Here is a 23,766-nt window from a genome sequence, read left to right as displayed (position 1 = left end):
TACAACCTTAAGTACATCCCACCTGAATTTAGAGACCATCTCAGGAATAGATTTGGTGGAATGAACATTAATAACTGAATACCAGACTAGGTGTGCAGTGACAAAGACATCATCATGAAGAAATCAAAAGGCCACTGAAAAGGCAAAGGCAGAAAAGATGAAATTGGATGTCAGAAGAAACTCGGATCAGCAAGTCATATAGACAGCAGGTCACTAAGTCCAAAGAATCAGAGGTCAGATGCAGGACCCAGCTCCAGCTAAAAGCGAGCAACCAAGCTTTCCCACGATGTTCACTTCTATTGGGAGCAGGCGACATCCCTCAGGAGAGCTCATGGGGCATTACCATGTCTCAGCTACCAAACCACTGAGAAGTCGAGCTCCGCCCAGGTGATAAAAACCCTATCACAAGGAAGCAGATATAAAAAAATGAAGTATTTTTCAGCCATAAGAAGAAATTTAAGTTCTGATATAAGCTACAACAAGAAAGAACCTTGAAAACATCAGGCGGCGTAAAGTAAGTTAGACACAAAAGGGCAAACATTGTTCTAATCTCACGTATATGAAATATCCATAACAGGCCAATGCCTCGATAGAGGTGGATCAGCCATTCACCAGGGTCTTCGCCTTGTCCTGTACTCGGTTATACACAGATTTATCCCACACAAAAGAACTTAAGATGAATTTTTGTGACTTCTGGGGTGGGGTGGCGACATAAAGGAGCACTATTGATTCTTTTAATCGTTAAGTACAGCTCTCTCAAGAGCATAGCTGGTGAAGGGCTCGGAGGACCTGGAGATGGGCAGATTGACAAACCAGACCAACTTTTAATTTTACTTGTTTAATTCAGTTCAGTACAAACCACAAACAAAACACTCGTCAACTGGAGGTGACCACATGACAAGCCTACATCAACTAGAGGATGTGTGCTAAATGCAGTGTCTATGGAGTACCCACAGGGGGTAAAAATGACCATGGGAGCCCTTGGTGGGGATCATAAAGCTCCCGTTAGGTCCTGGGACCGACCTGCAGCAGAGTGCCCAGAGGAACAGACCCATAGGGGATGCAGGGAACCCTCTGTACTTCACTCACTCCTCTCGGTAGCTAAGGGGCTCGCTCTCAGAGTCACTTGTAGAGGTAAGAGGAGTATTTCTCCAGGGCCTATGGATCAAACCGGGAGAAGAAAAACAGGTGCAGAGAGGTTCAGCACTGTTGCCAGCAAGTGCCGTGCACCTAGATGTGCTGCTTCAGTCCAGCAGGAGTGACCTTGGCTCCTGGGTGATCCCTTTTCAACTTTGATTTTAATTCATCCACCACCTACAAACACGCTTGTCTCTACCCCTGGCCTCGGGCTCTTCAGTCGTTCTCGTCTTCATCCTCAATATGAAGTCGCTTCTTCCTTTGGATTCCTGAAGCTCCCAGCTCCGGTGCTAAGGGGATGGTACGGGAGAGAGAGAATGCCGAAGTATGTTTAGGGGAAGAGGCTGGGAGTTTGCCTGGAAGGCTGAATATCAGCGTGGTCGAGGGAAGAAGACAGACGAAGGTTCCGGCTGACTGCCTACCTCTGCCCGTGCGTTCTTCTCCATCCTGTTCCTCATCACTGTCCAGCAGCTGTCGCTTTGCGGGAGCCACCGGCAGCTGCTCCGTCCCACTAGTAGTAGCCCCTTCCTCTGGAAGAGCCACAGAAGAGGCAGAGACTGAGCGGACCGGGTCCTCACGCCCTTGAAATGCCCCAGCCGCCCCCTGGATGAACACGGTTGGCACAGAGTCAGCACCCAGGAGCGGGACAGTGGCACCATTACCTGTGGGGGGCGCCACACCTGCTTTCTTTTTCCGGGCTAACAGGAGGGCTCTCAGGGCCTGCGCTCGGTGCTCCGCTTCATGCCCTGCCTCCTCTCCAGGGCCTGCAAGTTCCGCGTCTGGTTGCAGCGGTCCCCTCTCCTCCTGCGGACTCAAGGAAGCTGCCACTCTGCGGAGTTGCGTGGGGCTCAGCTTGGCTGGGATTCGCCAGAAGGCTTCCTACAGGGTCAAAGCGGCGGAAACCACAGCAGAGGGGAAGCATCAGGATCTCCTTCTTCAGATTTTGATAGCATTCACTGACTCAATCTGAGCGTACATTCGCCAAGAACCACAAGGGCCGTGAACCTCACTTACGCTCCTTTATCTATGGTCCAAGTCTAGAACCAATGGCTGCGATATCACAAGGTTCCCAGTGAATCTATTGTTGGTCAAATGAAGAAGTGACTGGATGGATGCTGGGGACTGAAGGTGAACAGGACATGAACCTTGCTCCCCAGGACTCCACAGTCTAGTAAGATACAGTTGGGGACACATCAAGGGAATGGATACATCCCACTGCCCACGTGGACACTTCAACTCGGGCGGGCAGCATGGAAGACAAGATGGACCCAGAAACGGGCGACGAGAGAAGAAGTCTGGCTGCTGCCAGTCTTGGTCAGCAGCAACAAAGCAATTTGTAACGAGGGAGAAGGGCTGCATTCTGGAGGCAGGAGTGATTCCCGTGTTAGCGACGGCACTGGCGGATTTACCTGCTCAGAGGAGGGGGGCCGAACCCCTAGTTTGCGTAACAGCTGCTGAAACTGTTCATTTTCCATGGCTTCCTCGTTTTCTTCAGTCAGCGGCACCAACGGAACTGGCTGGGAACAACCTGGCCGGGGACAGTGGTTGCATGGTGAGGATGTGGAGAAGAGAGAACCCGTCTTCTGTGCCGTGACCAGGTCCCCAACCACCGCCATCCTCAGGTGCCCACTCACCATCCTCCTCCCGGTCATCTGCTACTCGAACCAGGCAGCTCTGGAGCCACAGGATGGGAGCAGAAAGGCCTAGGAGGAGGAGAAGTCGTTGGCCCTGCCCCAAGGCTTTCGTCCCAGCCTCTCCCCACCCCAAGCCCTCACCTTCCTGTTGCAGGCTTTGCTGAAGGCTTTCGGTTGGCAGGACTGTGCTCCCCTGGCCTTCATCGACTCCCCAGCCCTCCTCTTCCTCCTCTTCACTCTTTCCCCCTGATAGGTTCTCTTCTTCTTCCATATCTTCCTGGTCAAAGTCTTCTGGAGGCTCCTCTCCACTGGGCTGAAATTCATGGGAGTGGGAAATGAGAAAAGGAGGCCAGATGAGGAGCTGATCTACCTAAAAAGCCTGAGGTGGGGAGAATCACTCCAACTACTTCTCAGGGGCACTTCAGTGGCCCATGTGGGCAGAGCGGAATGAGATCATTACCACGCTAGAGCGTGCCAACTTCTTCTGGCGTTTCTTGTACAGTTCCCGCCGCTCAGTCACCAGCCCCAGGGCCAGCAGCTTCTCGACTATCCGGGCCCGGGAGCGCTTGGCTGTGATGTTCTTCATGATCTGACCCAGGACATCTAGAGGGGAGGGAATGTGTGACTTGCCAACAGCAATGGGGGAAGGGATTCCTAAAGAGAATCAGAGCTCTCTAGAAAGAACTTCACTTAATGCATCCAAATGTGAAGCTAGAAACACAGCGAATGGAGAAGAAGGAACAAGACACAGAGGGAAGACCACTGAGCGGCACGGCTCTCATCTCAGAGCAGTGGTTCTCCACCTTCCTCAGGCTGCCACCCTTTCATGCAGGTCCTCGTGTTGTGGTGACACCCCAACCCTAACATTATTTTCGTTGCTACTTCAACACAGTCATTTTGCTACTGTTATGAATCGGGTGACCCCTGTGAGAGGGTCGCCCGACCCCCAGGTTGGGAGCCGCTGTGACTTAGAGGCTCCACCCCACTTACCATCCGAGCCGTGGAACTCCTCAAAGAGCCGCTGCAATTCCAGCTCCTGGTCTTCTGTCCACAGTACAATATTGGTTCCTTTCCTGATCAGCGTGAGAGGGGGCTCAGGGAGGGAACAGAGGCTTCCCTACCCCCATTTCCTCCCGGGCACGTCCTCTACCTTTGGAAGTCCTTGACACTGTCGGCCAGCCCCAGCCGCACCAGATGGTGGATGACCTGCTTGCGGGTTCGAGGGGCAGTGGTCAGTTGGGCCAAGATGACACCCACCACATCCTGACCTGCGGTGGAGAAGGAAGTCGGCAGTCAATCGGGGGCCAGGAGCGCAGGCTGACTTTCACTTCGGCTCGGGGCATCCTCCTACCTTCCACGTCCTTATGGGCAAGGTACAGTTCCCGAAGCTGGGCCTCCTCCTCTGGGCTCCACGCAGGTCTGCGACCGGAAGACCTTCATGGTGGACGGGGTAAAGGGAAACACAGGGCTTTTACCCCAAGGGAGAAAACCAAAGGCCCGTCCTACTCAGCTCTGCAAGGAACAAACCACCTAGACCAGTCCTCAAACTGCGGCCCGCCGAGGACATCTATCCGGCCCACTGGGTGTTTTTGCCACGTTTGTTTTTTTAACTTCAAAATAAGATACGTGCAGTGTGCATAGTAATCTGTTCATAGTTTTTGTGTTTTTTTTAAACTATAGTCCGGTCCTCCAACGGGTCTGAGGGACAGTGAACTGGCCCCTGTTTAAAAAGTTTGAGGAGCCCTGATCTAAAGAGTGAGGCAACTAACTCAAAGAAGCAAGTTAGCAGAAGTCAAGGGCACGCTTCCTCCCTCCCCTCGCTCTCCCACCCCTGCCTCCCGCCCATAAGAAGCAAAGGTCAAATGAAGCGATTTCCCAAGCGAGCCCTGTGAAGGTCCATTCTGCAGGGACCGAGAGGAGCTGAGTGAGGTACCCTGGGAAGAGCAAATAAAGGCTCCGGGCTGTGACTGCATCCACCCGTTCGTTCTGCCCCTCGTCCCCCAGCCTCAAGCTCACCCGCCATCCAGGGAGCCATATCCCTCGGTCATTTCTCGAACCACAGCTGTGTTCTTCCAGAACAGCAGTTCCACAAAGGCTTTCTGGTTGACGGCAGTCAATGCAAAGAACTTGGCCAGGATATACTTGGCGAAAGTCACTAATTCCTAGGGAAGAAGAGGGCTGGCTGGAGGAGTCTGGCTCAAAGGGATACATAAACCAGCCCTTTCGGTATTTTCTACCTCTGCTCCTGCTCCCTCGTGACTCTCTCCAGCACCCTGCCCCGTGCAGTTCCCTCAACCATTTCCTCTCAGGCTGTCACTCCCAGGCCCTGACACCCCTCAGCATCCTGTAGCTCCCTGAAGATTCCTCTGATCCCAGGGCTCCCGTACTCTTCCAGAGCACCAGCCCGTGGGGGCCCCTCACCTTGTAAGCCCCAGCTGCAGGGTCGCTGAGCAGACGATTGAAGAGGCAGAAGAGGGAGAGCTGGAAAAGCAGGGCTTCCATTCGGAGGTCGTGGGCCAGGCGGTGCAGCATCTTGGCAGCGCAGTGGTTCGTGTGGGCACTGTTCTGCTTGTAGCTCTGCAGCAGCAGTACGTAGGCTCGGACCACGGACGAGCAAGCGAAGCTGAAGCAGGACAGGGCGGGAGAGGGCGTCAGCCTACGGACAGGGCCCATCCTCGTGGCTCCAGTCGCCACCCCCGGACCGACTCAGTCCTCTTGGCCCGCACCGTCTCAGGTAGTCCAGAAAATTAAATTCTTTCTCCGACACCTGCACCGCTTGCAACTCTTCCTCCTCCTCCTCCTCCTCTTCTTCCTCTTCCTCCTCCGCCCCATGTTCCTCTGGCCCCTGCTGCCCTATAGGGAGAAGGGGTGGGGGGGACTGGGTCAGTAACCTGCTAGGAGGAGCGGGCTGGTCCCGGCTGGGAAGGGAGTGGAAACTCACGGGGAAGCGGAGCCAAGAGGACCTGTTTCAGCAGCTGGGCCTCTTCCTCTGGGGACATGTCCTCACAGCCAAACACATCGCCCTCCGGCCACACCTCCCTGCCGCACGGAGAGACAGGCGCTGAGCAACAGTTGGGCCGGGAGAAGCGAGTCACAGTCATCTCATTCATTAGCCAGAAAGAGAATGCAGTGGGACCGCAAAGAACTCTAGGGGCAGGCCCCCACAAAGGGGCCCCGGGGTGGGGGAGGGAGGAATTCGAGGTGCGGATTGCACTGATAAAACACATAACTCTCCTCAGGCTCTTTACCATTTCCTGCCCTTACTATTAAGGCATAGGTTTCACCTCATCAATACTGTTAGACCTACGTATGTTCACATGTATAATTAAGACCATCTATCAATCATATGCATATAGATATAAACAATAGAATCCTAGTAACTATATATAACAACAGCAAGGGTTCCGGGGAGGGAGGGGATAAAGGGGAGCTGCTATGGAAGCGCCCAGGGAGAAAGTCAATGCTATGAAACTGATTGGAATAGCAATTGTACGAGTATGCGTGATCTATTTGAATTATGGAATGTGGCGGTGATATCTGTAAGAGCTCCCAATAAAATGATGAACAAACAACTATATATGTGTATACACACACACACACACACACACACACAACAAGATTCTCCAATTAAAAACCCCACAAAACTCTCGGAGAAAATAAAACAATTCTCCTTCTAAGCCACCTTTCAATGGAAAGCACAGAAGAACAAAATACATACAATCTACATGTTCACACTTGATTTATGCAAATGTGCATATTCACATAATGGTATTTCACAGCCATTAACAATTAGAGAAACCTATCTGAGCAGAAATGGTGCTGCAATGGATTGAGAAGTGAAGAAAAGAAGGTACTAGTCAGCACGTGGAGCATTTCATTTTCGTAAAGAAGGCATGTGTGTGGTCAGTTTAAACAGGACACAGAGTCGGGGAGAAACACTCCGGAAGGCTACGCATTAAAATTTAATAGCGGTTATCTCTGACACGTATCGTTAGTTTGTTTTTTCCCCCTAATTAACTGTGCTTTCTGGTCAGTCTCGAAACAGCTCCCACCATCAAACCCCCCAGGACCTACTGCTCAGTCCTGAGCCCCGAGATTCTGAGGCTGCCTCTCTTTTGAAGACTGACAGCCCTCTGCGGCCCCGAAGCCCAGGAGCTGGGAGGCAGGTTCTTACCGGGCAGACCTCAGGAGGCGCAGCGCCTGTGGTGCCCGGCCAGCCAGGAGGCAGTCCTGGATCCGTACCATGGCTTCTGCCCGCTGCTCCTCCACAGGCACCTCCGAGGCGGCATCAAAGGGAACCACAGAGTCCACACTGAGCTCCGCGGCCTAGAGGAAGACAAGGCTATGGGGGCTGAGAGGAGGGAGACCCGGATGGCCTACCCAGGGCCCCTCAGGAAAGACAGGACTTCTGCGACCACCTACCTGGGGGCAGCACTGTAGTTGTTCAGCCAGGGCTGGCCACCTAGCCTCCAGCTCCTCCGGGCTGAGAGGGACACTGCCAGAAGCAGCAGGCTGGTCTAGCGCCTTCTTCTTCTTCTTCTTCCTCTTCTTTCGTTTGTTCTAGAGGGAAGAGAACCGTGTGAGGGCACAGGGTGGCACGGAGGCCTTTCTCCAAGGGCGGCCTTCCTGATCGGAAAATTAACTAACCGGACAGAACAATAACCAAGCAATGGGATGAGAGGGCGGGAGGAGGAGAGCTAAAAGACGGGTGAGCATAGAATGTGGGACTAGAACACAGGAACAGCACCTGGCCCAGTTCAGAGATTCCACCTGAAACAGAAGCCTGTGGAGGAAGCTGAGGGGCTAGGAGGATCCTATAGAAGAAATTCCACACGAAAAGGTTTTGAAATATGGGAAGCACTACATGAATAGAACCGCTGCTTTTTTCTCTCTCTCTTAAAAAGCAAGAGAGTAGAGTCAATACTCAAATCCTACCTGCCCACAGGTGACAGCTGTGAACCGGCTCTGGCACGGGACCTCAAAAGCCCCATAAGGTGGCCTGGGACCGCTGAGGTTCGTAGTACAGAGAACACATGCTCCATTCAAGGAAGTGATCACAGACACTCAAGGCCCAGAAGGTCTGGATCTGAGACCTGATTCTGCACACTCACAAGCATCGTGTGACACCAAGTGGCTGAACAGCTCGCTGCATAGCCCCTCGGGCGGTCGTGAGAATCGCGTGAAAGTCTCGGCACAGTCGGAGGCAGCATGTACCCAGCAGCACCTACTGTGGTGCCAACCCACGAGCCCCTCCACAGGAGGGGGGTGAGAAGCCTATCTTCAGAAACCCGAGGGGGCAGCTCTGCCCCGCCCTGCAGGGGTGCTACTGATGAGTTCAATCGACTCGACAGCCAGAGGAGCTTTTCTTTTCTGTTTTATCGCTACTGATCACACCGCAGAACTTTGAGCGGAAAAATCCCTTTTAACAAAGCCTCACCGGCACCACCTCCCAGTTTAGTTCTAACAGGATTTTAAGCAGCAACAACTGAAATTATAGGAAGGTTCCGATGCAAAACTCACATTCCATTCCCCGCTGTCCCGCCCCCCCACAAAGTCCCTTATTCAGAGAACCAGGAGCCCTGGGGGTGTGGTGGCTTCCTGCCGGGCAGATAGCTTCAAGGTCAGTAGTTTGAAACCACCAGCTGCTCCTCGGGAGTAAGGTGAGGCTTTCTACTCCCAGGGAGAATGCAGTCTCGTAAACCCACAGGGGCAGTTCCGCCCTGCCCTGCAGTTGCTGAGTCGGAATCGGCTCTATGGTGGTAAGTGGGAGTAAATCGGGGCCAGATTATCATTCCAGTTTGGGGGAGCTGGAGGACGAACAAGTGCAGCAGCCTGACTTTTTCTACCAGTAACCACCACAGGACGAGGTCCCAGAGCTCCTGCCCTTCTGGCTCTCACCGTCTCAGGACAATGTTGCGGGCATAGCTAGGAAATCCTACAGCAAAATTAAATTCTGAAATTAGTTCTCAGGGCCTGTGTGCCGAGGAACATGATCGGTATTCAGTTAACGCTTGCTGTGTGGACTTCAGTTACTATGGCACATCTGTATGGAGTCCCTACGAGCTAGAATCGACTCGCTGGCAAAAGTAACACCAAATCGGGGTAACACCAACACGACAAGGATCGATGAGAGCGGCAACACAAACCAACCTTTGGTCTTTTGGGTACAGAGCAGTTCTAATGAACACGACTGAGCTGCAGGGAATGTGAGAAGAGGCCCCTCCAGCCCCCTGTGGGTCTTCGCACACCCTGGGGCTGCCCACTACCTGCACCACCAGGCTCCCTCTGCTCTGACAGAAGCGCTCCAGCATCTTGAGGAAGAGATGGGTTGTTTCCACCAGATCGCGAAGGAAGGAGCGGGGCTGGTGTCTTTCATCGAATTTTCGGAAGAGCGCTAGGAAGAGTTCTCGGTACTCCATCACATAGAAAATGTTGTCTAGGAAGAGAGAAGAGCGAGGCATGAGAGGGCTGGTCTGCACAGCTCAGGAGCAAGAAGTGGACGGGGCTGGGAAGAGAGATTCGGGCCCGGTGCCGGGGGACCAGACGAGGGCCTCACTCTTGATGACGCGGCTGCTCTCCCTCACGGCCTCGTCTGGGGACATATCCATCACGTTCACTGTGGCCAGCAGCTCCTGATAGGCCTTCAGAGCCAAGTGCATCCTGCGAGGACAAAGGATGACCTGGAGACTAACTCAAGGCTCTGGCTCACAGACACAGCACCCGTGTATGAAAAACCTACTCCTCCCCAAGAGTCCCCGCCTCGCCAGCTTGATCACGTCAACCTTGAAACAGAGGGGATGGGACAGGGACATCTCCCAGAACTCGGGCAGTCAGAGTCTGCCCAAGAGTCCCCACGCTGACCTCAGCGCCCTCCCGACTCACCGGCGTGCCCAGGACGCGGCTTCCTTGCGGTCGGTCAGCATCATCTCGTAGTAGTTGGTCAGGTTCTGCTCAATGAAGTGGAAGGTCCGGACGCTGAGGGTCTCGGAAATCAGGCCTGGCTGGAAGGCGGCGGCTCGGTTGAAGGCCATGAAGAAAGCCAGAGCCCACATGTAGTAGGTCTCGTCGTGTTGCTGGGCCTTCTCCCGAAGCAGGTGGTCCTAAGGTCCAGAGAACACAGGCCACTCGGACCTCAGGCTTTCCACGTCCTCCCGTCCCGGCACGGCAGGGGGCACCCCGCACACCCTGGGACAGGGCTCTGGGAGCCACAAGTTCCAACACCTCTCCAGTCTCTCCACAGTCTTTCCCCTTCTTTGGGGGCAATTTCTCCAGAGCCTCCTTTGTCACCAAGACCTCCCTGCTGACGTCTTTCCCAAACACTTGGCAGAAGCCTTGCAGCCAGCGGTTCCCCACCTTCCGCACACCGCGACCCTTTCACACAGCTCCTCGTGTTGTGGTGACCCCCCAGCCCTAACACTATTTCCGTCGCTATTTCATCACTGTCATTTTGCTGTTATGAATTGTCCTGTAAATATCTGATATGCAGGATGTGTTAGGCGACCCCTGTGAAAGGGTCGTTTGACACGCCAAGGGGTCATGGCCCACAGGTTGAGAACCGCTGCTCTAAACCCTTCCTACCACCTGGACCACACACCTGCCAGGGTCGGCTACCCACCCCGAGTTGCTCTGCTTGTCCATGCCCCCCACCCCCTCCTCTCTCCTCCCCAGTTCTAGGTGCAAGGTCCTCACCTTCACGGCCCCCATGAGCCGGTTGTAACAGTTCTCCAGGAATTCGGAGCAGAAGTCTCTGAGGAAAAGGCGCACGTTGAGGGCCGAGCGGCGCTGAGCAGACAGCTCCCGGGCAGCCTGGCGCCGTTTAGGGACCCTTCGCCGCTGCTTCCCCAAATCGGAACTGTAGTTTTGGAGCTGGGGATACGGGGTGCGGGGCTAGAATTAATCCTGGCCAGCGCTCTCCCCTCTCCCTGGGGCTACAATTATCTCCCTTAGTTTGGGTCTAGGCAAAGACAGAAGTGAGGACAACATGGCTAATGCCCACGCCCCTCTTCCATGCCCCGTCTCCAGCTCTCTAGGCCTAAGTCCATAGAAGCTCTACCCTCGGGGAAGCTGGCCCTTCTGAGGTCTGGTCCTTCAACCCCACGACATTCCTGCCCCAGACGTGCGCATACTCACATTATGAAGACCTTTGTGAAAGATGACGTCCCTCTCCCCAATGGATTTCAGGCCCTGGACAATGTAGGAGCCCCCAAATCGAGAATGCCTACAGGAGAAAACAAAAACAACCACCTTCGGGGTGATTCCTCGATTCGTTGGAAGCTTCATCCCTGTGCTGATTTTCTCAGCACATCCGCGTGCGCACAGTGCAGCTGCGAATGTTGTCGGACACTGCCTGAGGCTCTGGCCCGGCCGTCAGCAAGCACAGCCCGAGAGGGAGTGGGGAGCGCAGATCTCTGCCACGCACCTGTTGCTTCGCTGGAGGGCTCGAGTCTTCCTTGCTGCTATCTCTCGCTGGCGCAGCACCTCCAGCTCCGCCACATCTGCGCTCCTCTCCTGAGCTAAGCGTCCCTGCCCTACTGCTGCCAGCTGCTCAGGGTTCTAGATTTGCAGAAAGGAGGGGAGAGTCAAAAGGATGGTCGTTCTTCATCTTCGGGCCTCTGTGAACACAACAGGACCACGTAACTAACGGGAACTCATGGTCGGGTGCGGCTGATAGACCCCTGGATACAGCAGACAACGTAGCTGGCAATTAGAGAACAATTCTGGCAGCAGAGCGGGAAAGGACCAGGGGAGAGGGGACTGGGGCGACAGTCCAGGACCTCACCTGGTCACGGAACATAAGGGAGATGATCTCTAGCACATGCAAGCTCCACTGTTGTTCCGCCGGTGCGCTGGCCAGGAAGAGAAGCAGGTCATCCAGGCCACTGAGGTGCATTGCCCAGAGAAGCTGATCATGAACGCTGGCGTCATCATCGATGCTCTGCGCAGTGAGTGGGCAGGGGATTGAGGGAGGGCCATTCAGGTCTACTGCCCTGCCGGGATGCGCTCCACTCATTCCAATAACCACGCGTCTTTGCCCCATCTCATCGGAAGACAGAGAAGCCAGGAAACCCAGCCAGGACCGCGAACTCAGCCTACCCAACACTCTTACTTTATCCTGATCGGGGTCGGCTGGAACATGCAGAATATTTCTGACCAGCAGCAGGATCCGCTCAATCAGCAGGTTGTCCTCTTCCTGCCGCTCTTCCCAGCCCTGGTCAGAAGCGGGAAAGTGAGATGAAGGCTCCACACGGCCGCAGGAGCACCTAACCTGGCTGGAGGACGGGGCAAGCACGAGAACCAGGATCCATGAAGCAAGAGGAGGAAACGTTCAAGCAATCCTGAGGCAGACAGAGCCAGGGAGGGGACTACTATATTCCCAAAGGCTAGAATCACATCTCCAGGCACGACCCCATCTTCTTGTGCCTAGGCCGAGTGCTGCCTAGGCGAGGTATGAGGTGTCTGTCAACTGGCCCACGGGATCTTGTGAGGTAGAGGCGCACTTACCAGCTGCAGCAGTTCGTACAAGGTTTCGCTGATAACTCCAAAAGCTTTCTCACTGGTAAAGGCCTGCGAAATGGGGGAAGGGGCCTTAGATACCACCCTCTCGCTCCTGCCTTACTACCCTAGAACTGAAAGCCGCACCTCTTTGTAGGCCTGCAGGTAGGACAGCACTTGCAGAAAATGGTGCCGGAAGCTGGGCTCCTTGGGAAGGCTGCCAAAGCAGACCAAGGCCGGCTGAGTCAAGTTCACCATCAGCCTGCGGGGACAGTGGCGGTGAGAGAAGTTGTATAATCTCCTCCCCGAGCCCACACCCAAGCGTAGCAGCTTGAACACTAAAGACTGGGGACTCAACCTGACGACAGCATCAAAGAGAGGCTTGTCCTGGCGGTGTTGGGTGAGGATGGGCAGGAGGTCACTCTGCAGGATCTGGGCTGCCCCCAGCTGCTGTCGTATGTCTCTGGTCTCATCCTCATGCCTCAAGTACCGAATCAAATCCTTCACGCACTCTGCAGGGGCAGAACAAGACAAAGACATGGAATTCTGCCAGCAGCTCCAGGAGTTTGTCATACTAATGGCTTGAGAAATTCCACAGACCACCTTAGCTGGAGCTTAAAAAAACACACCCCAAACCTGTTTCCTTCACAAGGTGAACTCACCTAAGCAATCTGGCTCCTTGTGGTAAGTGTCTCCCTCCAAGTACCCCAGGGCACTACACGTAGCCAGGAGTTCACAATTCATCATGTACAAGTCCATACAACAGTGACCAGCCAGCAGAGAGACGGCCCACGGAGGCAGGAGAGGCAGGAAGGACGCTGTCTGCAGAGACAAGCAAAGATTCTAGGCCAGCGGTTCTCATCCTGTGGGCCTCAACCCCTTTCACAGGGGTCACCTAAGACCATCAGAAAACATATTTCTGATGGTCTTGGGAACCGAGACACTGCTCCTGTCTCCAGGCGGGTCCACCCACATGCAGATATGCCCACATACCAGTACCTGGTGTCAAGAGCATGCTACACCATGCTTCAAGACAAAATTTCATTTATTTGTCATTAGAAAAAATATTTCACAATATATGACGACATACTGTTTTTGTGATTCATCACTATGCTTGAATTGTGTTAAATTGTAACAATGAAAATACATCCTGCATATCAGATAGTCACATGATGCTTTATAACTATAGCAAAATGACAGCTATGAAGAAGCAACGGAAATAGTTTTATGGTTGGGGGGTCACCACCACAGGAGGAGCTGTATTAAAGGGTCGCAGCACTAGAAAGGTTGAGGACCCTGCTCTAGGCCCTTTAACTATAAGAAAGGTTGGCGGCAGCAGGAAGGTGGAGAACCACTGCTCTAGACTATTCTGAACACACGGCCTCACTTTGCTCAGAACCCAAAACCCCAAGGAAACCTTTAATTCTTCTTCAATATTCCATTTTATTTTTGTGATACACATATAGGGCCTAAAACGCCTGCCGTTTCTAGAGTCCTCAAGGACTGAGTTCAGTTCATTAAGTTCCGCATGTGTTCAGCATCACCCTTAACCGAAGCTCAGGGCCCCCTGTGCATTGTGTCTTTCTTTCCCGCTCCAGGAAACCTTGAAACGCAGCGCGGGGCCGAGCTAAACATGAACAACTGGCCCCTATGCTGGCCTGCTCTGATAAACGGGAGCCAGTCTATTTCAGAGCCCACGAGCCTCGTCAAAAGGAAGGCTGGTTAGAAAGAAGCACACGAGCTCAGAGTCTCGCGCTCAGAGAGCCAGCCTTAGGGAGGGGCAGGGTGGAACTGCCCCTCTGCGTTTCAGCCTTCACAGGAGCAGACGGGCTCAGCTTTCCCCAGGGAACGGCTGGACCTTGTGGCTAGCAGCTCAACGTGGCGCCCACCACACCACCAGAGCTCCAGCCCGGGCTCATGGTGCCTACTCACAGACCAGCAACGAACACTCGCACCCCAGTTCCCACCACACCAGACTCTGCCCCAGTCTGCCTCCTGACCCAAAGCTCCTCCGTAAGAATCAGGCCTCTTTCCAAAGGTGTACCCAGTAAGCAAGGGGAGCGCGGCCTGCCTTGGGCGAACTTACTAAGCGGTAGTTTCCCGAGGCTGTTCACCGCGGCTTGGGGTAAACCCATGCTCACTGGGCATTCCACCCCTGGGAGGGGGGGGGGAACAGGCTTCTCGCTCAGTATTTCAAGACCCCCCCACCTTCCCGAGCCCCTCCACACACGCTGACGTCGCTCAACATCACGTGCCACGGGTATGAGGGGAACCCAGCTCTGAGCATGCTGCCTCTCTGCTCAGCAGGGTCTGAGGAGCCCCGAGGCTTCTGCATGCAGCACCAGGGGTGTACCGAGCGCCCTCACTCTGCTCCCCAAAGTGACCCTAAATTCTGGTCATCAGGGTAGAAGCCAGGAAGGTGGAGGGAAAGGGAGAGAGATGGGACTTTCAACTTCCATAGAGTGATGCTCTCAGAAGGCCAGAGGCGGTTCTACCCTGTCATATAGCGTCGCTATGAATGGCCATGAGTTTGGTTTTTGGCTTGTCGGCTCTCTCTAAAAGCACCCCTCACCCCCCCTTTTAGTAAGATCCCTCCTCTGAGAAAGGAGTAGACACGGACCCAGAATCCCAGCACTCGCAACAGACACACACAGACACAACCAGAAGCCCACGGGGCTGCTTACCCTGGCCCGGGGATCAGAACCATCCATCCATCCTGTCCGTCGGCACTGCTCCCGGGCCAGCGCAGAATCTTCTGAAAAGCCCTTTTCTCATGCTCCTACCCACCTCCTGCCTGACTCCACCCCCGCCCCCCCACAGGAAGGGGGTCGTGTGCCAGGCCTAAGGTTTAGAGCCTGTTGTGGCTCCCGCACTTGCGTCACTGGCTCCCAGTCTGCCAGCTGCCTGCCATCATCCACCCCCGCCGTGCCCAGCCCTAGCCTACTTTCTGACAGCTCAGCCCAGCGGGCATCAGTGAAAACACTCGCTGGGGGACCAGGAGGGCCGAAGGGAGACCCTGTGCCCAGCCCTTTCTCATGGCACCTGCCAACCCGACACCTGTGGGTGAGCTTCCGATTCTCCTCAAAGAGAAACCAGACACCCTCATGTGTGCACGTATGGACACACACACACACTGAAGGGCTGCCCCGTCCGCTCTCTCCTCCAAGCGGCAGCCTAGGAAGCTAACAACAGAGAGCAGGGCAGTCTGTCCCGATGCTGAGCCAGAGACCACCGCTCACGCTGGTCCTGGAAGGTGTGACAGGGGAGTCTTTGAACGGGGCCAATAAAGCAGAGGCGGCTCCCGGGCTGACCACCTCCCTCAGTCCTTCTGGCTGCTCACCCAATTCCAAATAAGGATTTAATATTTATAAAGAGTCCCCGCTGCTTCCTCCCCGCTCTACCATGACCCAGTTCTACCTTACAGACCTGGCTAGACCGGAGTACACATACTGGTATAGATAAGAGCTTTCGACACACAGAATTCAGGACGGATAAAATCCTCAGGGACAGCAGTGGGAGTAGCGATTGTCATGAGGGTAGGGGATGGTGGGGGCAGGGAAGGGGGAGAAAGAGAGAGCCCATCACAAGGCTGGATATATATATAGCCCACCCCCCAGGGGGACGAACAAGGGAGACAAAAGACATGAAATAACAATACTGTATACTTGATCAAGGGGTCATGGGGGGGGAGGGGAAAAAAAGAGGAGCTGATACCCCAAGGGCTCAAGCAGAAAGAAAATGTTTTGGAAATGTTGATGGCAACATATGGACAAGTGAGCTTCATACAAGTGAATGATGGATTGTCATAAGATTTGTAAGACCCCCCCACCCAAGGAAATGATTTTTAAAAAACCAAACCTCTTCCAGGGCATAGAAAAAGACTGAAAACTCCCAAACTCTTTCAAAAAAAAAAAAAAAGTCCCAGCAAATCAATCAAATCTGTGCTTTCTTTCTTTCTTCACCTGTAAAACAAAAATCAGAGGTGGTTCACGGCATCATCCTGGCTACCAAGAGGAGGATGTGGGGAAGAAGAATAGGAAATGAGGAAGGCCCAGTCCTGGCAGGTGTAAGAAGAGAAGAGGCTATGTCAGAGATCTAGGATTTCAGGTTCTAATCCCCTGCAGCTTGGACAAAAACCAGGCTGCGGAGCAACAGGCAGAATGCGAGGGGAAAATGGGTCAGGCAACCATTGTAAAGCTGCCAGGTGGGGGCAGTCGCTGATCACTTGCTTGTTTACAGATGGCCTAAGTGTGGTTGAAGGGCTGAAGCAGAAAGAGAACGTTTTGAAATGATGATGGCAACATATGTACAGATGTGCTTGACACAATGGATGTGTGGATTGTTACAAGAGCTGTAGAAGCCCCCAATAAAATGACTTATTAATTTAAAAAGCGAAGAGTAAGTATGGTGAGGATACAACCCCGATGCACACCTTCCTGGACTTGAAAGCATGCAGTGGAGCTGCTATCAAGGGCACAAGCAGAAAGAAAACGTTTTGAGAATGACGGTGGTAACAAATGTACAAATGTGCTTGACACAGTGGATGGATGCATGGATTGCGGTAAGAATTGTAAGAGCACCTAATAAAATGATTTTTTTTAAAAGTATGCAGTATTCCCTTGTTCTGTTTGCACAACTGCCTCTGATCAATGGAGAGGTTCCGCATGAGCACAGCAAAGCATTCTAGAATCCCCTTCTCCTCGAGGCTACCCAAAGTTTGTTCTATGACAGGGATACCCTTTAATAACCCCGCGCACTCCTACCCTTCCAGAGTCAGCTTCCTAGAGAATCCAGGCTGACAGGAATGGCTACTCAACCTCCTTACACAGTCCCTCTGAGAATCCACGACCCCTCCCCCCCGAAGAAAGCACTCTGTAAACTCTGAAGGATGATACAAACGTACAGATCAAGGGGTCCCCACGCGCCAGGGTTGCACGAACCAGAATATGTCCCTCAGCACTGGAGGCACCAACAAAAGGCTGAAACGTCCTGGTATTTTTTCTGGGCAGATATTAAAAATGAGAACAAAACACACTAACATTTATTAGCACCATTGTTTCATAAAAATGTTTAACATCAAGAAAGTATCTATGCAATCTCAGTATAAGGGCCTATCGTCCAATCAGGGTCCATAAACTACGCCTGTTGTTCCACTTGATAAGGAATGAAGACAGCATGTCTATCCTCTGGCTGCCACATCGGGACCCCGAGTAAGAAAGGTCAGCGGCTAAACTAACGGGCAGGAAACTCCCTGAGAAATGGCTTCCTGCTGCTGTTCGGCGCAGCATCCCCACCCCACCGCGTGCAGAGAACAGAGCTTGGAACATAGTCAACATGCCATAAATAACTTGCTGAATGAGCGAACAGATCATTCTACGTCAGAGCCTTTGACCGAGTGAGCCTATTTTGGAGAACGGAAAATCCAGGAAAAGATGAGGGAGGGAGGGGCAGGAGAGAACACTACTTGGACCAGAGCAGTACTTCTAGTGCACGCTTTCCACGGATTGTTCCACTTTGACTCTGGCCGCAGTTGCAGGTGGCAAGTGCAGCCATCTTCATTTTCCAGATGAGCAACAAGCTCAGAGCATAAACACCCTAGTCAGATGTGTGAAGGTAAGTGGTCTCTTGACAGTTAGTCTTTTTTTTGTTGTTGACGTTTTCGAATGCTCGGTTTATTCACTGCAGACACACATCACACCAGCCAAAAATACAGATTGACACAGACACAGATGCGGAAGCAGCTAGCGTGCAAAAGCAAGACAGATGAATAACAATTTCTTTAAAAAGCACACGTGCGAGGGCAAGCCGGATTCCGCACCCCTGCCTCCCCCACGCACCGACAAGCGAATGGCGGGAAGAGGCTAGGGGCCCGCGGACAGAGCGAGAGGAGCGGTCCCATTCGCCATGAATGTCCGTTCCTCGTCTGGCGCGGCTTAGGTCCGGCTCGGAAGAACGCGACAGCACCACATCGATCAGGGTTGACAGTTAGTCTTGAAAACAGCCCAAATAGTCAAAAGCTGGGAAGAGCTGCAGAAACTTTGGTATATTATTAAACACTGTACATAAAAATAACAATGCTGACTACAAAACCCAAAAGCCCTTTTCAATAAAAGAAGGAAGAGAGAAAAAGCATATGAAATGAATGCTTACAAGAACCACCATATAAAATCTAGGTACATAAAGAGAAAATGATTTGAAGCAGATGAGGGATCCTAGAAATCACTGGTACATGGGGGCGGGGAGGGAGGGGGAAATGAAGAGCTGATACCAAGGGCTCAAGTGGAAAGCAAATGTTTTGAGAACGACGATGGCAACAAATGTACAGATGTGCTTGACACAATGGATGGATGTATGGATTGTGATAAGAGTTGTACGAGCCCCCAATAAAATGATTTAAAAGAGAAATCACTGGTAAAGATGTCCTTTTTACCCCATTAGCTAAATTATATTGCATGAAAGCCTCCCAGACAGGTGTCTAACCTGTAAACCTCTTAGATCTTACTCATCAGCCTGCTGAACTATTCCTTTCTCAGAAACATACAAGATGCTATCCAAGACTTTTCAGCCATCCTTGTTTTAAGCTGTGGTGGCTTCACTGAATTAAAGCAGCTGAATGTGAAACAAGTTTAATGTTGTTTCTTCAAGAATGAACTCTTCTTTCTGTTCTGGAGACACAGAACAAGCAACACCTGTCCTCATCCGAACCCTCCGGATGTAATTTTCACCCAGAAGTTAGGGATTTCAACAAGAGACCCAATCTCCGGATAGCGACATGGATGAGGCGGCGACGTACCCAGACCCCGTCTTGTGTGGAAGTGCAGTGTAACGCCCTCCATCACCTTCTGCACGTGACCACAGGCCGTGGGCTGTACCAGCCCCTTTCTAGTCCCCAGCACTTGTCAACTGAAGCCGCTTCTTGTTCTTCCCGAGGAGACTGAGTTCCCCGTTGACGGGACTCAAGTCCCTCCGCGGGTTCCTGTGGGGCCCTTCACAATAACCGTGTTCCCCTTTTAGCAAATAGCAACATTCTGTGGTCTAACTGTTGAGAGTTGTCTTCAATCTCACAGTAGAAACAGTTTTTAAAAAAGCTGCTGCTGTCTTTTTAAAAATTTTAATACTCGTTTTTTAAATGGTACTATTCAGTCAAAACGTTTTTAAAAGACAGTTCTTGCTACATTCCTGGATTTTCCCTCCCATTCCCCTTCTTTAGCTCAAAGGTCTCCTTTCCTATTAACTGTCTTCTCTGAAACAGATGGGCTGGCAAAGTTTATGCTTCTCGTTGCTCTAAACCTATTAAAATACAGAAGTCTCTTTTCTTCTCTAAAGCCCGGAGTACGAACTTTGGTCTCTTTCCCCAGACCCTTCACCCCTGAGGTCATTTTCATCGCCCACAGCAAGTGAGTTTTCAAACAGTCCCAACTCCTGCTTCGCCGTCAAAGTTAACCGGATGCCCAAGCATGAGAGAATGTGGTCTCATGATCGCTACCTCCACCAAACCCTCCCTCTCCCACAAAGACGAGTGAAGGGAGGAACCGCACACCCTACCCCACACATTGGGAAAGAACAGATGCACGGAAAGTACTGTCACAGCATCGTAGAAACCTTTAGTAAACAACAATACCACAGTGGGAAGCTGCTACCAAAGGGGGAGAAGCTACTGTTTCAGGGCATATCCTCCATCTAGGTCCACATAATTCTGGAAGTGCTATTTCCATCGAGCTGTTCCTCGCAGGCCCGTTTGCTTTACACGTTGCTGTGGTGCTGGGAGCTAAGCCACAGACACTTCAAAGACAAGCCCAGCCACCTATACTGGATAGGTTTTAGCAGAAGGCCAGGACGAAAGAGGTGGAAGTCTAATTCTGGAGAAAAAAACAAACAAAAATAAACTGGCTCTTCACGAAACCCCGATGAAGAGCAGTGGACCACTGCAGAGAGCCTCGTCTTTCTCTCCAGAAGCGGCCGGCTGCTTCGAACCACAGACCTCGTGGTTAGCAGCTCAATGAGTAGCCGAAGAGGTCCACTGGTGACAAACAAGGCTCCAGGAACGGATGAGCTAACAAGTGAAAGGTTTCAACACACGGAGGCAGCACTGCAGGTGCCCCCGAGAGCCGGCAAGCCTATTCATTTGGAAGACACCTGGCCACCGAGCGGAAGAGATCCCCATTGGTGCCATCAAAAGATGATCAAACAATATCATTAATTTTATACACAAGGAAAATTTTGCTGAAGATAATTCAAAACCAGCCGTAGCAGTACTTCAACAGGGAGAGGACAGAACTTCAAGCAGGCAGGATTCAGAAAAAGACAGGAAACAATATCATGGCTGATGGGAACAGCAGAAAGATGTTTACTTGTTTTTATTGACTATGCAAAGGTAACCAACTGTGTGGGTGATATCAAACTATGGATAATATGTAGAAGAATTGGAACTTCAGTACATTTCATTTAATCCCACGCGGAACCTGTACATAGACCCAGAGGTAGGTGTTTGAACAGAAGAAAGGGATTGGGCATGGTTTCAAGTCAGGAAATGTATCCTTTCACCAAACTTATTCCATCTGTACGCTAGGCACATCACCTGAGAAGAATGTGATGGTTAGGGATTATGACAACTAGACATTCTTGGCTAGGGGTGGAGTCAAAGCCTGTCACTCAAGCTGCAGCCGGATGACATCTCCTTGATGTCACATCTTTTACATAAGAGCGAGACAAACAGAGAATTGCTCTGCCACTTCCTCCTCACTCGGACTGTGTCCACCTTCAGAGGCGGCTCCACGTGGGCCCACCACACCTGAGAGCTGTGGGCGCACTGCCACGCTCCCACTAACCTGGGATCTACAAGGCTCTGCACCAACAGGCTGTGCTCTCCCTGCTGCCGGCCTGCAGCCCCACGAGTCTGAAGAGGGCCCTGCTTGGAATGGGTCTATGCACTTGAGTTGGGCAGGGCTGGACTGCCTTCTTGACTGAAAGTGGCTTTTTAATATAAAGCTCTTCCTTGTACATAGATGAATGTCACTGATTTGTTTCTCTGGACAACCTGGCCTCGAACAATGCAACGGTATCAATATTGGAGAATGACTCATTAATCACTTGTGATATGCAGATGACACAACTTTGCTTGCTGAAAGCTAAGAGGGCTGGAAACATTGACGAAGACAAAGACTACAGCCGTCAGGATGAATTCAACTCAATACAAAGAACACAAAAATCTTCACAAGCCGACCAACAGACAACAGTGTGACAAAAAGAGCAAAGATGGAACTTTATCAAGAATTTCCAAACAAAAATTTTTCCATCTGACTTGATTCCACAGTCAACGCCATAGAAGCAACAGTCAAGAAATCAAAGGACATGTCGCATTACACAAAACTGCTGTACAAGATCTCGTGAAAGAGCTGAAGAGCAAGGATGTCACTTTGATTGAGGCTGAAGGTGAGCCAGACCAAAGCCCAGGATTTTTCAATCACTTCATATGCACGAGACTGTTGAGCAATGAATAACGAGGACTGTGGAAGAACTGATGCATTTGAATCACTGTGTTGATGAAGAATACCGAAAGTACCATTGCTATCCCCAACAAATCCGTCTTGAAAGTGCAGCCAGAATGCTCCTTAGAAGCAAGGATGGTGAGACTTTGTCCTACATACTTTGGGCACCTTGCTTGGTCGAAGGTCATTAGAAAAGAAGATGACTTCCAACGAGACGGAGTGACCAGTGGCCTCAGAACAAGAGTGACGATGGTGCAGAATGGGTGGTGTCCTGTACACGGGGTCTTTATGTGTCAGAACTCACAACAGCATAGCAAGTTCAAAGGTTCATGGTTGTTGAATCTACTAGTTTTAAAGTCATACAACATTATTTTTAGTTCATTTTTCTAGCAATTACCTTTTACAAGTGTTTTTGCAAGACTATTGCCCTGCAACAATGTTCAGAGCTTCACACATTTACTCATCCTTTTAAGCCCTGGTGGTCCTGCCAGAAAAGTACTGACTTCAACGTCACAAGCTCAAATCTACCAGTTGCTCCATTGCAGAAAGATGAGACATTCTGGTCCCTTAAAGATGTATAGCCTGCGGATCATTTTGTTTGACCATGCATAAAACTCTTAGAGGACTCCAACTGGGGTATTGCTCAGTGTTGCCATTCTCCTTGCTATGCGAGCCTCGTCCGAAGCAGGAAAGGAGAAAATCTTGGACCATGAAGGAAGAATAGGCATGAATGGAGCACAGGTGAGGTCCTGTATGTGTTGGTGGAGGCACCAGAACTATCAGGGGCGACAGTGCTGGGGGCAAAGAAAGACGCGGGCACTGTGCGGCCGCGCAGCGGGGAGGTTCCTGAGCCACAGCCAAGGCAGACGCCAACCGACGCTGTTGCTACGAAGCTGAGGGCCAGAGGGAAGCATTTGGCTGCTGGAGATCAAAGACACGGATGCTTTCTGTTAACTTCCCTAAGAAATGGCTATAATTGCAATAATAATAACAGCAAAGATATATAGCCCGGGAAAGCGCGTGCCGGGTCACGACAGTCACCATTATGAACTACACGGCAGGAGCCCCCGGGTCGCACCGTCTGGCTCGCGCCCACTGGGAGCCCCCGGCAGCTGCACACAGTCCTCCGGGGTCGCTGTGCGGGACAATGGACTCGCGGGCAGTGTGTTTGTTTTGATGGCGCGTCCGGCCAAGCATTGAGCTGTTCACCACGAGGTCAGTGATTCAGAACCCTCTAGAGGGCGGTCAGAGGAGCTATCTTCCGTCTCGGAAGACCTAAACTGAGGTAACGGGCGTGGCTCGCGGGGAGCCGAAGGACTCCGGGAGAGGGGCTTCGATGAGGGGCGCATGGTCCGGGGACCAGACCCCGGCCGAGGCCCTGCCCTCTCGGGACGAAGGGAGGAGGAGGAGGCGGAGGAAGTCAGTCTAAAGCCACGAGCAGGGCCCCGCGCCCTTTTCCCGGGGTCCGCGCGGCCCGCGGGCAGTCACAGCGGAAGTCTCCCGGCGCTCCCGTCCCCCTTCGGGGCTCAGAGCCGCTCCCCCGGCCGCGCGGAGCACGGGGCGAAGGTGCGCGGGCACCCTCCCTGCGCCGCGAGGGCCCCACCCACGCACTCACCGCGTCCCGCGGCCCCAGGAGCCGGCGTCCGCCGCAGCCCGGCCGACTTTCCCGCCACCGCCGGGGTGGGCGGGGCGAGCGCGGGCGGTCCCCTGACCGGGGGGCGGGGCGAGCGCGGGCGGTCCACTGACGGGGTGGGCGGGGCGAGCGCGGGCGGTCCACTGACCGGGGTGGGCGGGGCGAGCGCGGGCGGTCCCCTGACCGGGGGGCGGGGCGAGCGCGGGCGGTCCCCTGACCGGGGGGCGGGGCGAGCGCGGGCGGTCCACTGACGGGGGGGCGGGGCGAGCGCGGGCGGTCCCCTGACCGGGGGGCGGGGCGAGCGCGGGCGGTCCCCTGGCCGGGGGGCGGGGCGAGCGCGGGCGGTCCACTGACGGGGGGGGGGGAGCGGCGGTCCACGCGA

General features: G+C 52.9%; 1 protein-coding gene across 3 annotated transcripts; it reads right to left on the bottom strand.

The window, feature by feature from the left end:
• Positions 1-822: 822 nt before the first annotated feature.
• Positions 823-23,451, bottom strand: TIMELESS (timeless circadian regulator). 3 transcript variants are annotated; one of them, XM_075551466.1, is made up of 29 exons: positions 23,367-23,451; positions 12,926-13,085; positions 12,622-12,775; positions 12,411-12,525; positions 12,273-12,335; positions 11,878-11,979; positions 11,551-11,706; positions 11,191-11,324; positions 10,902-10,989; positions 10,461-10,637; positions 9,654-9,871; positions 9,328-9,431; positions 9,038-9,207; positions 7,194-7,331; positions 6,946-7,097; positions 5,713-5,810; positions 5,498-5,624; positions 5,193-5,394; positions 4,788-4,933; positions 4,123-4,205; positions 3,922-4,039; positions 3,762-3,844; positions 3,232-3,374; positions 2,913-3,084; positions 2,772-2,840; positions 2,547-2,665; positions 1,800-2,016; positions 1,560-1,667; positions 823-1,427 (listed from the first exon to the last, which is right to left on the bottom strand). In XM_075551466.1, the coding sequence occupies exons 2-29, from the start codon at positions 13,020-13,022 to the stop codon at positions 1,354-1,356; spliced, it is 3,627 nt and encodes a 1,208-aa protein (XP_075407581.1). In that variant the 5' UTR covers positions 13,023-13,085; positions 23,367-23,451; the 3' UTR covers positions 823-1,353. The 3 variants fall into 3 exon arrangements, with proteins under 3 accessions (XP_075407581.1, XP_075407580.1, XP_075407579.1); XM_075551465.1 differs by lacking the exon at positions 23,367-23,451 and adding an exon at positions 14,948-15,491 and having other exon boundaries at positions 1,818-2,016; XM_075551464.1 differs by lacking the exon at positions 23,367-23,451 and adding an exon at positions 14,948-15,489.
• Positions 23,452-23,766: the final 315 nt, after the last annotated feature.

This window comes from Tenrec ecaudatus, chromosome 6 (genome assembly GCF_050624435.1).
Source record: "Tenrec ecaudatus isolate mTenEca1 chromosome 6, mTenEca1.hap1, whole genome shotgun sequence".
NCBI classification, from domain to species: Eukaryota; Metazoa; Chordata; class Mammalia; order Afrosoricida; family Tenrecidae; genus Tenrec; species Tenrec ecaudatus.
Note: the sequence above shows the minus strand (reverse complement) of the source record. Positions and strands in the feature narration are given on the sequence as shown.